Source organism: Eufriesea mexicana, unplaced genomic scaffold (assembly GCF_001483705.2).
Source record: "Eufriesea mexicana isolate 0111107269 unplaced genomic scaffold, ASM148370v2 scaffold106, whole genome shotgun sequence".
NCBI classification, from domain to species: domain Eukaryota; kingdom Metazoa; phylum Arthropoda; class Insecta; order Hymenoptera; family Apidae; genus Eufriesea; species Eufriesea mexicana.
The window spans coordinates 513,932-531,554 of NW_016908282.1; the positions used below are offsets into that span (position 1 = coordinate 513,932).

At 48.1% G+C, this 17,623-nt stretch overlaps 1 protein-coding gene across 1 annotated transcript in view; it reads left to right on the forward strand.

Annotated features, from left to right (window-relative positions):
- Positions 1 to 17,623, forward strand: part of Msp300 (Muscle-specific protein 300 kDa) — an 88,412-nt gene that overhangs the window by 51,160 nt on the left and 19,629 nt on the right. Inside the window, 14 exon segments of the mRNA XM_017910494.1 lie at positions 36 to 5,865; positions 5,953 to 6,472; positions 6,565 to 7,007; positions 7,086 to 7,281; positions 7,619 to 7,693; positions 8,459 to 8,611; positions 10,177 to 11,020; positions 11,023 to 12,258; positions 12,261 to 12,368; positions 12,440 to 13,751; positions 13,839 to 14,202; positions 14,292 to 14,900; positions 14,986 to 15,765; positions 15,835 to 16,995. Of these exon segments, the coding sequence (XP_017765983.1) occupies positions 36 to 5,865; positions 5,953 to 6,472; positions 6,565 to 7,007; positions 7,086 to 7,281; positions 7,619 to 7,693; positions 8,459 to 8,611; positions 10,177 to 11,020; positions 11,023 to 12,258; positions 12,261 to 12,368; positions 12,440 to 13,751; positions 13,839 to 14,202; positions 14,292 to 14,900; positions 14,986 to 15,765; positions 15,835 to 16,995 (13,631 nt within the window).

The following is a 17,623-nucleotide window of genomic DNA, read 5'->3' on the forward strand; positions in this document are numbered from 1 at the left end:
TTCGAACTATCTGTAACATTTTTTCGCGTTTCCAGGTGGCGTTGACAGTCTACCAGGCAAGCAGCTACGCAGTGACATCATAAATCTCGAGAAAACCCTGGAAACTCTTCAGAAGAGCATCGTGGTTCAGCGTCAAACCGCTGCGCAGAACCTGCAGACCTGGAAGGAGTACGAGAAAGGAATCCAGGAGCTGAAACCTTGGATCGAGGAGGCTGAGTCGAAGGCAGCTACCATAGGCAGCAAACCGACCACTCTGGCTCAGGCAACGCACATGTTAGAGACAGCCAGAGCATTCGAAACGCGATGTCAGCAACAGTTCCCACGTATTCAAGACCTGTCTCTTGTCAGCCAGCGAATCACAGGTAAAACGTCTGCATCCGACGAAGTGGACGCTATTCACACTCGTTGGAACGCTGTCCACGACGTGGCGGTACAGACGACTACGAAATTGGACAAACTGGTGACCTCATGGAACAGCTTCGAGTGCGAGATCAAAGAATTCAACGAATGGCTAGAGAAATCCGAGAGAACGGTGCTGATGGAGCCCAACGTCGAGACACCCGAGGTACCCGTGCTGGAGAAAGAGCTGACCAGACTGAAGGACTTGAACAAGACCATATCGGATCATCAGGCACAGCTGATATCGCTGACGCAGGTGTCTGATCACATCAGTCACGGATTGTCCTTGGAAGGAGCGACCAACTTGAAAGCTCGAGTCTCCGATATTAAATCCAGAGTCAGCAAGCTGGCTGACACGGTGAGACTGCAGATCAATCGTGTTTCCGACTGCCTGCTGGCACGCCAGGAGTTCCAGATGAAGATCACCGATCTCGAGAACTGGATGTCACGACTCAGGTCGAATATCGCTGAGATCAGCGATGCTACCATCGATACAGTCGACACGAATCTTCAGGCTGTACACGCGTATATACAGGAACACTCTGAGAAGCAGCCTAATTTGGAAGCTATCTGCGAGGAGGTTAAGCAGATGTGCCCGAAGAAGTCTATGAAGGCAACGGTTGCTTTGGTGGACACTTATACCAACTTGGAGAAGAAGTACAAGGCCTTGGAGAGCGACCTGCATCAGAAGAAGAAGGGATTGGAGAAATGGATAGAGCTACTGAGTTGGTTAGCTGACGCGAACGCGCAACTGAACCACTGCAAGTACGAGGCAGAGGCTAGGAAACCAACCATCACTGATCTGGAGAGATTCTCGTCCGAGTTGCAGACTATATACGAGAAGATAGACAGCTGGAAGCAGCACGTTCTTCCTGACAGCGACGCAGGGATTCAAGTGAGAGACAAGCAAGGGAAGCTCCTCTCAGCGTCGGATCTGCTGAACGACCTGGAGAACAAGGCTCTGTCTCTGCAGAACGAGATATCCGTGAAACGAGACAAGCTGGAGAACCTTGGTGCCAGATGGAACAACTTCAGAACGCTGCAGCAAACGATCACGGAGAAGATATTGAACACCCAAACAGCTCTTCAAGAGACGGTTTACAACGTCGACTCCTGCCAACAGCTGGCACCTGCTGTGGAGAAGATCGATCAGCTGATCGAGGAACACCAGAAGAGAGAGCAGGAGAAAGAGGTCCTGCACTTTGAAGGCAGCTCGTTGATGAAAGAAGACCAGAGATCGACGACCAACATCCAGGTTGTCCTGTCCTCTGTCGACGCTAACTGGGAGAAGGTGAATGAACTTCTTCGAGAACAGAGGAAGAAATACGCAGACATGAATACCGATTGGCAAGTCTACGAGGAAGCTAGAGAGAAGTTGAAGAAGTCCGTCAAGGAAGCCACCAGTCTGTGTCAGTCGGTCAAAGGAGTGTCCTATGACGTTACTCAAGCTAACATAACTTTGGAGAAACACAAGAAAGCTCTAGAGGTGCTGAAGAAAGGCAAGCACCACTTGGACAAAATGGATTCCAAAGCGCAGCAGCTGACAAAGGAAGCATCCCTGATGCCAAGATTCAATTCCGAGCTAATCGAGAACGACCTAACCGAAGTTCGACAGCAGTACCAGGACACCTACAACGACATCAGCGAAAAGCTGCAAGCCTACGAGACTCAAGTGATCATATGGAAACAGATAGAAGAGTCCAAGTCTGAACTGATTAAATGGCTCACCAATACCAACGAGACTCTGACCAATGCATTCGAACGTCTAATGGACGCTGAGAACTGTCAAGGAAGACTGGTGAGGTACAGAGAGGAGCTTCCTGGCTATCAGCAGCTGTATCAGAACATCGTCACGAAAATCGAGCAACTGGTGAAACTGAACAACAATACAGATATCCCTACCTTGAATTCCCTGCACAAGTTATTGGACGACCAGTTCAAGATGGTCAAGAGTTCGGCTGATAAGCTGGAGTCTCTGACGTCTACGTTGAACGAGAAAGAAAGGACGATCAGGCAAGAAATGAAGAAATGCGGGGACTTAATCTCGAAGATCAGAGAAGACATCATCAAATGCGACGATCTGACTGGCGAAAACACCAAGATCCTTGGACGAATCAACAAATGTCAAGAACTGAAGACAGAACTGGAGCAATGCGATTATACTCTATCCAAAGTCGAAGAGACATTGACGAAAATGTCCACGGAGTATCCCAGTATCTCCAGGTCTAGCTTGCCGAAGGAACTGCAGGCTCTGCAGCTTCGACGAGACGGCGTGGCCAATCACGCTAACAAAGTGATAGCGACTTTGGTAGCCTTCTTGACCAAGCAGTACCACGAGAAGTTCGGAGCACTTCAGCGAATGGTGGTGACGCTTAAGGAAAAGGTGGCTTGGTGCGAACCTGAACAGAGCAGCGACCGTTACAATCTAGAGGTGAAGATGGCGTCACTGATGGACGTGGAGGCTGGAATCGCCGATTGCACTGCTAGGAAGAAGGATACAGACAATTCGCTGAAGCTCTTGGCGTCGGTGGAAAGCGCGGAGACAATGGCTGGCCTAAAAGCAGAGCGGGACAAGGTCGAAGTGGACCTGGATGGCCTGAAAAGCAGCTATGAGAAAATCAAGAACGATCTACAACGAAATATCGGCCTATGGCAGCGTTACGAGCTTACCTCCGAGAACGTCCTATCCTGGCTGAAGGAAAATGAGAACAAAATTAGAGCAGAGGCGTCTGCGTTGCTGAATTTGGACGACATCGAGCAGAAAATCGCGGAGATGGAGCAGGTGCAGAAAACGGTGATGGAGTATCAAGGAGAACTGAAAGAGCTGACTGCTTTAGCAGAGGACATCACCAGAGTTAGCTCCGAATCCCGAGTGAACCAATACATCAGTCATCTCAACACTCGCTACGATTACGTGCTGAAGTTCCTGGCTCAACACCTGGACAGAATTCGAGAACTGAAGGAGAACAGAGACCAGTACCTAGCGAATAAGAAGAAGCTGGAGGCTTGGCTCGAGGAGGCTGAGAAAACTCTGAAAGCCTTCGACGAAATCACCGGTCCAAAGCCGATAACCTTCTACCAGTCGCGTCTGAAGGAACTCAAGGCGTTCGCGGAGGAACGCGAAGTTGGACAGGCTATACTGACCAGAACAGCCGAGGCCGGCGAAGCTTTGTTCGCTAGAATCACGCCAGACCAGAGGGAAATGATTCGAACGGAGCTGAGGAACTTCCGCAATCGCGTGGACGCCATGGCAGACCGTGCAAACGTAATTTATAAAAAGATAGAGAGCGACATGATGCACAGGTCTTCCTTCGAAGACAAATTCTCCCAGGTGAAGCAGTGGTTGGTGGACGCTCAGAACAAGCTAGGGGAGAAACAGGAATTGCTACCGACGTTGCAGGAGAAGAAACTGACTCTGCACCTGTACAAAGCTGTAGCCCAGGATGTCACCGTTCACAAGAACATCCTTCAGCAGCTGCAGGAGAGACTAAGCTCAGCACCGGACGACGAAGCCAGCGAGATGTTGGGCAGCGTGATCGAAGCTTATGAGAAACTGTCCAACGAAGTGGAGGGACGAATCAATATAGCCGAGAAGCATGTCTCCAATCACGAGGCCTATCTGCAGACGTTCGAGAAGACCCGAGACTGGATCAACACGGTGATCAACGAAGGAACGCCGATAATCGAAGACTTCTCTGTGGAACGAGACACAGCTCAGAATAAGATTACAGCCATCGAGAACCTGCTGCAGCAGAAAGCGGAAGGGAATCGAATCCTGTCTGACTGTAACCAGCAGTTGAACATCGTCCTCGAGCAGACCTCTCTGCCAGGCCACCCAGCCTTGCTGTCGAACTTCGAACAGCAAAAGAAGATCTGGGAAGACTTCCTGAAGCGATGCGTCACGGCTAGGGACAAGATAAAACACCTGTTCAACCAATGGTCCGAGTTCGAGAAGATCGTGGAAGGATTGGAGGTATGGATCAAGCAGATGGAGACCCAACTGAAGGACCAAAGCCTGAAGAGCACGGAAGAGGCGAAGAGAGCACACCTGCAGAAGCTAAAGTCCTTGGAGGAAACTATCATCGCGAAAGGAGCTGACTTCAACGCTGCTATCGAGAGAAGTCAGAGCATCGAGGCTGAGACAGACCTGGCCACCAGGGTTTCCAGGCAGACTACCAAGTACCAGGCTATCAAGAACCAGATAAAGGAAGCAGTGATGAGATACGAACAGTTCGTGAAGGAACACAACGCCTTCAATGTGAAGTACAACCAACTGCTGCAGTGGATCACGGCTATTCAAGCAGAACTGAAGAAGCACAGCGATATAGTAGGTGACTTGTTCGTGCTGCAAAGCAGACAGAAGCTCATCCGTGACCTGGGGGACACTAGAACGAAGGAGAACGCCAGGTTCGAGTCTGTCATAGATCTCGGAGAGAAACTATACGGCCACACGTCTCCCGATGGCAGGGAAATCATCAGACAGCAATTGAGAAACCTGAGAACCCTGTGGGACGGATTTACCGAGGACCTGCAGAACACTACGCAGAAGTTGGACCAATGTCTGATGCAGTTCGCCAAATTCTCCTTGTCCCACGAGCAGCTGATAGCCTGGCTGCGAGATGTGGAACGTGCTATGTTCCAGCACACCGAGCTGAAGAGCACCTTGGAAGAGAAACGAGCACAGCTGCAGAATCTCAAGATCATGCACCAAGAAATCATGTCTCACCAAACCTTGGTAGAGTCCGTGTGCGACACTGCTCAGCAGCTGGTGGATCAGACCAAGGATACCTGCCTGAACGTCTTCTTGCCCTCTATCAAGCAATTATTCCACAACATCGTGGCAAAATCGAAGAATCTGTTGGAAAATCTGGAGGACTGCGTAGAGAAGCATCACAAGTTCAACTTGCTGGCGAAGAGCTTCTCTGACTGGTTGAACAGCGAGAAAGACAAGCTCGCAGAGTGCAACGACGTGACTGGAGAACGAACAGATATTTCTAAGAGACTCGCGACGCTGGCAATGTTGAAGGACGACCAAATGCAGGGGGCAGAGCAGCTAAGAGAATTGAAGGAACTCAGCGAAAGTGTCATCAAGAGAACCACGCCTAAAGGATGGGACGCCATTGACAAGGAGATCAGTGACCTGGAAGGCAACCTCCGTCAATACCTAGGCGAAATAGAGTCAGTGGAGGAGAAGCAAAAGACAGCTCTGCAGAAGTGGCAAGACTTCGAGGACAAGCTGGAAGCGCACACGAAGTGGTTCAGCACGATGGAAGCTGCTTTCAGAGACCAACAACTGCAGCCCACCTTGCAGGACAAGGAAGCTCGCTTGCAAGCTCTGAGGGAGAAACGTGACGCTATACTGAAGGAAGAATCCAAGATAGACGAGTTCGTTGACAAGTCTCACAGTCTGCTTCACGCGAGCGGTGTGGAGCGCATCAAGCCCATGATCTCGCAGATTAGCAACAGGTACGTTCTTTATAGACAGACCTAGCTCGAAACTTCGATAAATCGCGAAGTCCAAATTTCATTCCATTATTCCAACGAACATTTCAGGTACCAGCAATTACACGTGCTCAGCAAAGAGGTGGTGACCAGGTGCCAGAGTATCGTGGACGACCACCAGGCCTACGAAGAGAAGCTGAAAGTCGTAGACACCTGGCTGACTCAATTGGAGGAAAGCTTAGCCGGTCTGAAGAAGGACGACACGGGTGAAAACCTCGAGGAGAAGGTGTCGCGCTTACAGATCCTGCTGGCTAAGAAGGAGCAAGGAGAACATCGATTGGGAAGCCTGATATCGTTCGGGGAGAGGATCCTTGGCGACACGTCGGCTCAGGGAAGGGAGATCATTCGTCACGAGCTGAGACAGGCTCGAGAACGATGGGACAAGCTGGTAGAAGGGATAGCCGAACAGCAGAAGAAGCAAGATGCCCAGTCCTTGCAGTGGTCCAACTACCAGGAGACCTTACAGCAAATCTTAGCCTGGTTAGACACTATGGAAAGATCCGTGAAGCAGGACTCGACGATCACGTGGTCTTCGCTTCAAGAAATTAAATTCAAGCTGCTGAAGAGCAAGGTAACTAGGATCCTTCGATTCCTTTCGATTTCTTTCGACTTTTAACGCAAAGAAGGACACTTTTCATCCTTGATTTTCCAAAATCCCCATAGGGTGTGCACCAAGAGATTCTGGCCTATAAACGCATCATCGAAGGAGTCTCTGAGAAAGCAAACGCGTTGAGAGTTCAAGCACCGTCAGATGCACAACAGAAAGCTGCATCCGTCTCTAAAAGATACGAAGAGCTGGTGGACATGTCACAGAAGAATATAACCAACCTGGAGACCCTCCTAGATACGTTCCAGCAGTTCTACGATCTCCAGAAGTCCTATCAGGACTATCAGAAGCAACGTTGGGAGCAACTGGCTAACTACAGTGACTGCACGGACAACAAGGCTGCTCTTCAGGCTCAGTTGACCAAGATCTTGGAACTTCAGGATAGTCAGAGGGAGGGAGAACTGAAACTGGACATCCTAGCTGAACACGTAGCTCAGAGCGCGCATAATCTGTCACCTAGGTCGCTAGAGACCATGGAAAGGGACCTGGCCACGTTAAGGTAGGCTTCATCCTCGTCCATTTTGGAATTACAGCCAACTAAATTCGAACTTCTCGAGGAAACGAACTTATCCAACAGATTCGAGCACAAAACATTCGCCACCGGTGTGAACGACATCGTTCGATGCATCGAGGAAAGGATCCAGCAATGGAGCGAGTACGAGAACTCCCTGGAACGTCTGTTAGCCTGGCTGGCTGAGGCAGAGTCGTCCTTGAAGAACTACTCGCTGAAGAACACTCTGGAAGAGAAGCAAGAGCAGCTGGAGAAGTACCAGGTAATACTTTATCTCGAAACACGTTAGAAAATTAGCGTCTTATCTTGCAACGTACACTATAGGTCACAACCATAAGTGCCACTCTTTCGAATCGTCGCGTTTCAACATAGAACGATTATTTTTTCTTTTTCTATTTTTTTCTTCTTCTTCATTTATTTATTTTTTTTTTTAATGCAAATTTTCGACACCTAGCACGCGATTTTTGTTGTACTGGAAAAATGTACAAATGACGAGTTTCGCGGAGATTTTTCATTTTTTTGATCGAGAAGAGGAAAAGATACGAGAGAGACGAAGTGGTATATGAGTTCAGGCATTGTATTTTGGAAAACTTCCCTAGGCACTACAAAAAACCGCCTTGTCGTGGGACACGGAAGTGACGGAACTGGTGGCCCTCGGAGACCACCTGGACCAAGTAAGAGAAACATGGACAAAATTTGTTCGATCAGGGTTGTGAACGCTTTTGTAAATTCATCTCTCGTTACTGTCTCCTTCTCTTTATTCTTCATCTTCTTCTTCTTCTTCTGTCTCTTCTTCATCTTTCATCTTTCTATACTCTCATCGTTTTTTGGAGTTTTTTTGTCTCTTTTCTTGTCTCGTTTCTTCTTTTTTTCTTTTTTTTTTCTTTTTTTTTTCTTTTTTCTATCTTTTACTACAACGATTCAGTGTGATTTAAGTCGAGAGTATGTACGAAATGATTTGACAAATCCACGGGTGAGTATGCGAAACTCGATACACTGTACACTGGGAACTTTACACTGCGATACTTACATTCCTCTTCGCAAACGTTTTACCAGTATTCTAAGGTTTATTTAACATACACGAATTTTCCATAATATTCTTTACCCGCTGTTTCTACTTCGATGCATGCAGACGTGTTGTTTCGAGCACGCTTGATCGAAGAATCGTGTTTCCAAGTTCGTATCGCGTTGTCATGGCACGCGAAAAAATCCATGGCCATCGATTGATTGAGTTCGCATTAACCGACTGTACACCACACACGAGCACACCTTCACACGCGTGTATCGCTCCTAACTCCGTGAATAACAGGTGTTTTCAGAGCGACGGAAAATCACCTACTACCCGTACGACCTTTTGACTAGCTTCGCGTATAAAACGAATGAAACGTACGATGTTCAAATAAATATTTTAGAATGTTCACGTTGTTTCTGTTTCGTAGATGTTGATCGTGAATCTGCGACAGAACGAGGCAGAATTCGACAAGATGAGCGACGAGTCCTCAGACCTGGTGCAACTCAGCGAGGAAACCAGATTCTCGCCCAGCGTTCAGCAGATCACCTCTCGTTTCCAATCTATTCAGGCTACAGCCAAGGTAAATATCGAAACTCCTCTTTTACTTTTTAAAATTCTTTTAAATTTTAAAATTTCGCTTTGTCTTATTTAACACTAGAACTACCAACCCAGTGAAAATGACTGGTCCCAGAATTTTCCTTTTAGCAATCACCGAACACGTACACCTGCTTGAAGAATAAAATTGGTATCAACTCGTATTAAGAAAGAACTGTAATCAATATATTCACTCATATTTATCGTAACGTTGAAATTACTATAATCTGTGCACGTTATAGTCAGGTACCTGTTAAAGATCTAGGTAGTTCTAGTGTTAACACGTTAAGTGCCTAGTTCGCTTTGCTTGCTGTTCCGTTCAGACCCAGACTCGGCTGTCAAGTGGGCTACCAATGGCGGACAAAGTGTTTATAAAACTCGGAGATAGTGTACCAATTGTTAAAATAGGAATTTCCAAATGTTAGGTCCAGAGATGACGAAGAATTTAAAACCAAAAAGTAGCACCTTTTGGTCCTAGTCTGGGTTGGTTCCTGAAGACCAGCTGGGTCCGAACGGAAAGTCTAGCGCTGATCTCTGGGGACTGGTGTGGCACTTAACGTGTTAACCCTTCGCACTCGGCGATTTTGTCGTTACAGAAAAATAGTAATTGGAAGACTTTCTGCTATAAAGTGGACGACATTTTTAAAACTGTAAATAAGAAATCGTGTGCAAATGAAGACGTAGAATTATTTTATTTCAAAATTCCACGCATCGTTGGGTAATTTTAAATTTGATATATCAATTAACATTGATCTTTAGAATCTGGTTAAATGGCGACTGAGAGTCACTTCTCGACTGCAAAGCGTTAATAAAAATGTATTTTAGTTTGAAACACGATATTCAGCCATGTACCTAAAATTTTATAGCGTTTTGTATCTATCTTTTGAATTTTCTTTGCAATTGGTTTTTCAAATTTTTAATTTTCTAGAGTTTTACTTTTAAGATTCAATCTCTATTCTCTACGCTTAAATTTTGCTAATAAATTTTGTTAATAAAAATGTCTTTTAGTTTGAGACACGATATTCAGCCATGTACCTAAAATTTTATAGCGTCTTTCATCCATCTTTTCAATTTTCTTTCCAATTGATTCTTTCAATTTTTAATTTTCTAGACTTCTGCTTTCGAGCTTCAATCTCTATTCTCGAAGCTTAAATTTTGCTAATATATTAATGGTGCCTGTAAAAGAATTTTTCGTTTGGGATTATCGATGGTCTCATAAACTTCGATTCCTTCGACTTCCAATTTTCCACCCTCGAGTCTGTATACTTTAAACTAAACTCTTAGGCTATATCTATACACCGTCCGTCTGTCCACCACTATTCTCGCATCGTCACATCTGCCAGCTATTAAGAGGAGACCCTAAGTTGGCGACCTTGCACGTCACTCGAGACGTCGACACATCTGCGGAACACATCCCATACTTTTTTCCCTCTTGACCATCGAACGCGTCCCATAAACTTAAACCGTCTGCAGACCTCTTTGACTTAGGCCAAGAGGCAACACCCAACACGCGAGATTTGAAATTAAATTGGACGATTATCGAAATTGCAGGAATTGGTGAAGAAATGCGAGCAAGCAGTGGCAGACCACGCTGCGTACCTGGAACGCTACAAACAGTGCTCGGAATGGCTGGCAAACACACGGGCCACTTACCAAGCCATCAAAGAGAACCTGAGTGGCACGCGACAGGAGCTGACTGCGAACGTGGCGACCCTGAAAGACCTGGTGGCTCGCCAGTCCTCGGCAACCCTCTTGATAAACAACACCGTCGAATCCGGAGAACGTCTGTACTCTACTACAGGCATAGAAGGTAGAGAGATCGTGCGCCAACAGTTGCTAGACCTGCAACAGGCCTTCGAGGAAATCTACGACAGCATCGCGTCGACAGAGCGAGAGTTGCAGTCGAAGATTTCACGGTGGTCCGGTTTCGACGAGTCCAACGAGTCGTTCGAGAAGTGGCTGACGACCATCGAAGCTCAGCTGAAACCGGAAATCGAACTGAAGACCACGCTAGACGAGAAACGAGCCCAGTTACAGATCTATCGCACTTTCTTACACGACATCCAGTCCCATCAGCAAGATTTACTCGATCTTCGCGACAAGGCTGACAACCTGCCAGATTCCACGGACAAGGTGCACCAGACGCTGAAAAAACTGAACGAAAGACACGGCAAAGTGTTGAAACGAGCTGCTGCATTCGTGGAGAGGTACGAAGGCATCGTGAGTGACCACCAGCGGTACAGCAAGGCTGTTCTGGACACTCACGAGTGGCTAGACGCGACGCATAACGCGGTTATGCTCTGGGGTGACACGGAGCTAGAGCGAGTCTCTCTTCACATCAACCTGGACAGGCTGAAGAACCTATTGCAGAGTCTGCCTGAGGACAAACCGAGGGTTAGAAGGTTATTCCGGGCACCTTGGAGTCTGGACAGATCAACATTCGTTCGCAGATCGATTCCTCTCAGCAGGAGTGGGAGAGCTTAGTCACGGCGGTGAAGTCTACCATAGAGACCCTGGAGAACAAGCTTCAACAGTGGAACGAGTTCGAGACGTCCAAGGAACGGTGTCTGGCCTGGATGAGGGAGACCGATACCAAGCTTCACGCGGTGAACTTGAAGGCTACCCTGCAGCAGAAGGAGGACCAACTGGAGGTGCTGCGAACCCTCCAAGGGCAAGTTCGTGCGAAGGAACTGGAGATAGACGTTGTCACCGAGAAGGCTCAGCAGCTGCACAAGAACATAACCTCCCGTACCACGCACATGTCCGAACTGAGCATCAAGTACCAGCAAATATCGAACAAAGTCAAGGATCTGAATAGTCGTTGGCATCAATACGTGACCACTCATCAGGAGTTCGATAACCAAGTGGCAGAGTGTACTAGATGGCTAGATGACATCAGCAAGAAGCTGGCCTATTGTTCCGATCTCGGTGCATCCTCTCAGAAGGACTTGGAGAACAAAATGGAGAGAGTGCAAGATCTACTGTTGTACAAGGAGGATGGATTCGCGAAGGTTCAAGGGATCGTGGAGCTGGCCCAAGGTGTTCTAGCGAATACAGCCCCGACAGGACACAAAGCCATCAACGACGCTGTTGGAAAGCTTCAGGAACAATGGAGCGCGTTGGCTTCCAAGATGCTAGAGGCCAAGACGAACCTGGATGACTCTATTAACAAATGGGCAGACCTCCTGGAGCAGATACAGTCGATGAACAAGACCGTGGACTATATACAGTCTGCCTTGAACGAGTTCATGCCCTTCCAGACTACGATGTCCGAGAAGAGGTGTCAGTTGGAGCGTATCAAGGCTCTGGAAGAGAAGGTTCGCTGCGAGAACATCGAAGTCGACAGTCTGAAGATCAAGGTCGACGAGATGATCGCCAGTGGGCCTCAGAGTCTAGCTGCATCCCAGGCGCAGAGTATTCTGAACAAATTCGACACGTTGTTCGAGAAGATCAAGTCATTGCTAGCTGCGCGCGAGGAACAGTACAAGGATCACAGGTTGTACAAGGAGGCACACGACGACATTATCAACTGGTTGAATCGAGCTCGTGAGAAGATCCCGTCGATGAAACAGAGACCTCTAAGCGACAAGTTGGCCATCGAGAACGCTGTGGCTCCGCTGGAGAGCCTGCTGAACTTCAGCACACTGGAAAGGTGGTTTGCGCTAGCACGAGTCCGCAGGGCCAGGAAATTATAAAGAACGAGGTGAAAGCTTTGACTCAGAGCTTCGAGGAGCTGTTCAAAGGTAAGTAACGGTCTAAAAATTCTAACCTCTTCGTTTCTTCTGCAATCAACGATTTGCTCTTCTTCCCGCAGAAATAAAGCAGCAGAAGGATCAGTTGGAGCAAACCGTCAGCCAGTGGCGCGATTACAAGGACGAGTACGAGAGACTGAGCGATTGGCTGCAGCAATTCGACATCCTGATAAAGGCACAGAAGAATTCTCTATTACCGAACGTGGCTGAGAAAGAGAAGCAGGTACAAGAAATGAAAGAGATTCTGGAGAATCTGCTGAAAGGACAGGAACAGATCGATAGGTTCAACAAGACCGCGTCCAGCCTTCTCTCTTCTCATCTAGACACCTACATAAACAATCAGCTTCGTCACCTAAACTGCCGTTACCAGGTGCAAGTGAACCTCGCCAAGGATGTCCTGAACAAGGTCGAAACTAATCTGGCTCAGCACAAAGAGTACGAGGCTAACCTGGCCAAAACGCGTGCTTGGATCGAGAATGCCAGGCAGATCATTCGCAAGGGTACAGAAGCAGCATCCACGAGCAGTCGAGAGGAGCTGCAGAACAGACTGGACAACATCCAGGAATTACTGAGGAAACGAGAGGAGGGTCAGAACCTGGTGCACCTGACGGTGAACTGCGGCGAGAAAGTGATGAGGAACACCCGGTCAGACGGTCGCGAGGAGATCAATGCTCAGTTGAAGGAGATCCAGAACGACTGGGAGAGGCTAGTGAAGAAGATCTCGACGACCAAAGTTCATTTAGAGACCAGTCTGCTTCAGTGGGCGGATTACAGCTCGTCGTACCTACAGCTGCAACAGTGGATCAACGACAGAGAGGCTAAGTTGCAGCAGGTCTGCGAACAGAAGGTGTCTAAAGCTAGAAAAGGCCTGGCTGGTTTGAGCTCCTTAGCTATCGGCGAACGGAAAGCGAATCTGAGACAGACGAACAGCATAGTCCAGGATATCGTAGCGTTCGAACCGATGATCCAGTCGGTTACCACCAAGGCTGAGGACCTCCGTCAGGCCACGCCAGCCACGGAAATCTCGATCAAGTACGAAACGCTGAGCAAACAGGCTCAAGAATTGTACGCGAAGCAGAAGGAAACCGTAGAGCAGCATCAGGCGTTCATAGACAGCGGGAATGAGTTCATCCAATGGATAAGAGCGGCGAAAGAGAGACTTGGCAAATGCTCTGAGCCTACTGGAGACAAGGAGTCGTTGGCGAATAAGATCACGCAGTTGAAGGTGCTGCAAAGCGAGCTGTCAGAGGGTCAGAAGAAGTTGCAGCACGCTTTGGAGCAGGGTAACGCGGCGTGCCAAATCGCGGATGAAGAGGATAAGGAGATAATCGAAGAGGAAGTGGCGTTGTTGCAGGAAGAGTACGATAGCTATGTGTGAGTACCACTTGACTCGTTTCGATTACAGATTGGTTAGGTTTGAGTACAGGTTTGGACTAGCTAAAACTGACGGTCAACTTACAGGGACTCACTGAACAATACCAAGAGCTTACTGGAGATAGGCATAGTAAGATGGACAGAGTACGAGGACCAATTTTCGGAAGCCACCGAGTGGCTCACACAGACTGAGCAACTGGTGCAATCGTTCAACAAGCTGCAGGATAGCTTGGAGGAGAAGAAGAACGTGCTGGAACAATTCCAGATCCACCTGCAGACGTTGTTCGACTGGCAGAAAGAGCTCGATCGGTTGAACATGAAGGCCCAGACGTTGCTGGAGACCTGTGCAGACACTAGGATCTCCAACGCCATTACCCAACTGACGACCAAGTACAACGCGCTTCTCTCCTTGGCCAAGGAAATAATGAGACGCCTGGAACTGCATTATCAGGTGCGTTTCATTCTCAATCTTGATATTCCGCGTTCCACGTTGTCGAAATTCTTCGCGATATAATCCTACCTATTTTTCTCTGTCTTCAGGAACATCAACAGCACAACACGCTGTACCAAGAGTGTCAAGACTGGATAGAACGAACACGCGACAAACTGGGCGAATGCAAGGAGATTCCGAGCACGTTAGCCGAGGTGAACAACAAACTGCACACCTGCAAAGTCATCAGACAGACGTTGGAACAGGGTCAGAACAAGCTGCGTTATGCCCTGGAACTGAAGGAGAAGGTGATCATGAACACTGAACAAAATGGCGCCGCGAAGATTCAGGAAGACACGGAGAATTTGAAGACGGAATTCGAGAAGCTGCTGGTCAACGTTGAGGACATAAGACAGAAGCTTTCGGCGAGGGCCAGCGCGTTGGAGGAGCTCAACAAGATTCATCGTCTCACTACTGACTGGATCGAGGAGATCGAGGGCAAGATCCAGCCTGGGGAAATGTACAAGAATGACCTGAACGAGAAACGCGCGATGTTAGAAAAGTACAAAAGGGTTCAGAGAAACATCCAAGGTCACGGCGAGACCGTAGATAGACTGAAGGCTCGCTTGGCAGAAGACTCCAGCATACCTGCTGCCCCCTACCAATCCACCATCGCGAAGTACGACGAATTGGCTACGCTGTTCGCAGACAAAATCTCGGTACGTATCCTCAAACCATTTGTCTTTCATCGTATACCTATTATTCGCAGCTATTACCATCGACTTTTCCAATTTTCCTTCCCAGAATTTGGAAGTCCAGGTGAACGACCACAAGAAGTTCCAGCAGGCCTACACCGAAGCGTCCGACTGGGTACGTAACACGAAGCTAGAACTGCAACAGAACTGTGACACCCACGGTGAGAAGGAAAGGATCATCGAACAGGAGAACAAGGTGAATCAGATCATCGCTTCCCTTCCCAAAGGGGAGACCTTGATCTCGAAGGTGATCCAGCTCAGCGACCGTGTGATCGCCAGCACGGGTCCGGAAGGGCAGGAAACGATCAAGCAAGACGTGAAGCAGCTGCAGACGAACTGGAAGTCCTTGCAAACGCAATGTCACGACACCCAGAAGACACTTGCCGACTGTATATCCAGGTGGTCTCAGTTTACAGCCGCGTTGGACAGCATGAAGAGGTGGCTGGATTACTACCAGAAGAAGATGAGCGAGGATCAGTCGGTGGAGCACAAGTCACCCGAAGACCTAATCCGATGGAAGAGCCTCGTGGAGGAATCCATTCAACCTGACCTGGATGATCTGAACAACAAGTGCGAGGCGCTATTGGAGATGAGCGCGTGCAGTTGGGCCCGTGACAAGACCGTGCAACTACAGTCAGCTTATACGTCTCTGCTGACGGATATTCAAAACCTGATTTCCAAAATGGAGAAGAGTTTATCTAACCATGCGGACTATCTGAAGGCGAAGAAGGAAATGGAGGATTGGTTACGCATCGCTCGAGGATCGGTGCAAGACTGCATGGGAGTTGGTGATGCCGAGTGGGTGAAGGATAAGTTGGAAACCATCAAGGTACGAAAAGTTAATATTTTTCACCTAGAATTTAAGTTAGTTCGCTCGATAACCCCTCTTCTGCTTCAGATCGTCGCCACGAGGATTACCGAAGGTCAACACCTGCTCTCAACCTTGCAAAGCGCCTTCACAAAGGCCATAGACACAGCGCTACCGGAGCAACAGGATCAACTGACATTGGACATGACCGACCTCCTTACCACCTGGGAACAACTGAGCATCGACTTGAAAACCGTTCAGACCCAGCTGAAATCGCTGTTGCATCGCTGGGACGATCACGCGGATGCTCATGGGAAACTGGAACGCTGGCTGGAAGAAACCGAGAACAGTATCAAGGCGCTGCCTGACACGAAGGGTGAGTTTGGAGATATGAAAACGATGCTGGAACGCTACAAGCATATCCAGGAAGAAGTTCGCGGCAAGAAGACCGATCTGGACCACCTGATGGAAGAGGCCAGCGAACTGTCCAATCTGGCGAAGAAGAACACGCCTCTGGAAGGGACGAAAGAGTTGCTGAAACGTTGGAACAACTTGAACGAGAACGTGGATGAAAGGAAGAGGCTGATCGAGCACGAAATCCAGGAGTACAACGCTTACCACGCTGGTCTGCAGGACACCGAGAAGTGGCTGCTGCTGATTTCCTTCCAATTAATGGCTCACAATTCGTTGTACATCACGAACAAAGAACAGACTATGTCACAGATTAAGCAACACGAGACTCTGCTCGCAGACATCGAGAATTACACGACCGTACTGGAGGAACTGAAGTTGAAAGGAAACGGACAGATCAATCGTTACGTGGCTGCCAATCCCTCGATCAAGACAGTGATCGAGACGCAACTGCAAAATGTCCAGGAGAGTTACAACTCTTTGCTGAACACAGCGTTGCAGATTAAAAAACGACTGGCTGAGTCGTTGGTGAAGTTCCAGGAATACGAGAACACCTTGGAAAGTATCATGAAGAACCTGGACGAGTACGAGCCGAAGATAGCGCAGGAGATGGAGGCACCTATAGATACTCTCGATCTGGCTCAGCAGAGGTTCGAAAACGCGCGTGTGTTGCATAATAAGTTGCAGGCTGATAAGACGAGGCTTGCTCTGGCTGTCGAAGCTTGCGAAGCTGCGGTAGCCTGCGTCTCTAGACCCGGAAGTCCTCTGGACGCGCCACCTGTGCAGATCCCAGCTAGGGAAGTGGAGGTTCGAAACAAACTGGAGGAACTGATCGATCAGGTATCATATCTATTATCTCTTTCTGTTCTTTTTCTTTCTTCACCCTTCTCATGGGACGGTCTTGCTTGCAAATGCCTTACTATGATTTGGAGCAATCCTGATGCTGACATAGTCTGGTCTATCGAGGTTGTGAATCTATGCGTTAACGTGTTAGTGCGTTAAAGACACCGTTAGTACACTGTGAAAGTTAGCCTTTGGATGACTATAGTCACTGATGGTACATCGCGAAAGTTAGACCTAAAATTGGAAGATGATAGTCACTGATAAAATACCGTGACGTTGGGTGGTTATAGTCACTAGTAGAACATTGTAACGTAGGGTGATTATAGTCACTATTAATACACCGCGAGAATTAGACGTTGGGTGACTATAGTTACCATTAGCACACTGCAATAATCGGACGATAAATGATTTTAGTCACTGATTATTGTACCCTATGAGCGTTAGACTTCGGGTGACTATAGTTACCACCCTTATACCACAAAAGTCAAAGATTGGGTGACTATAGTCACTGGTAGAGCACCGCAATACTAGCTGCTTATAGTCACCGGTTGTACCCTACGAGCATTAGACTTTAGGTGACTATAATTACCATTATCATATCGCGAAAGTCAAACGTTGGGTGACT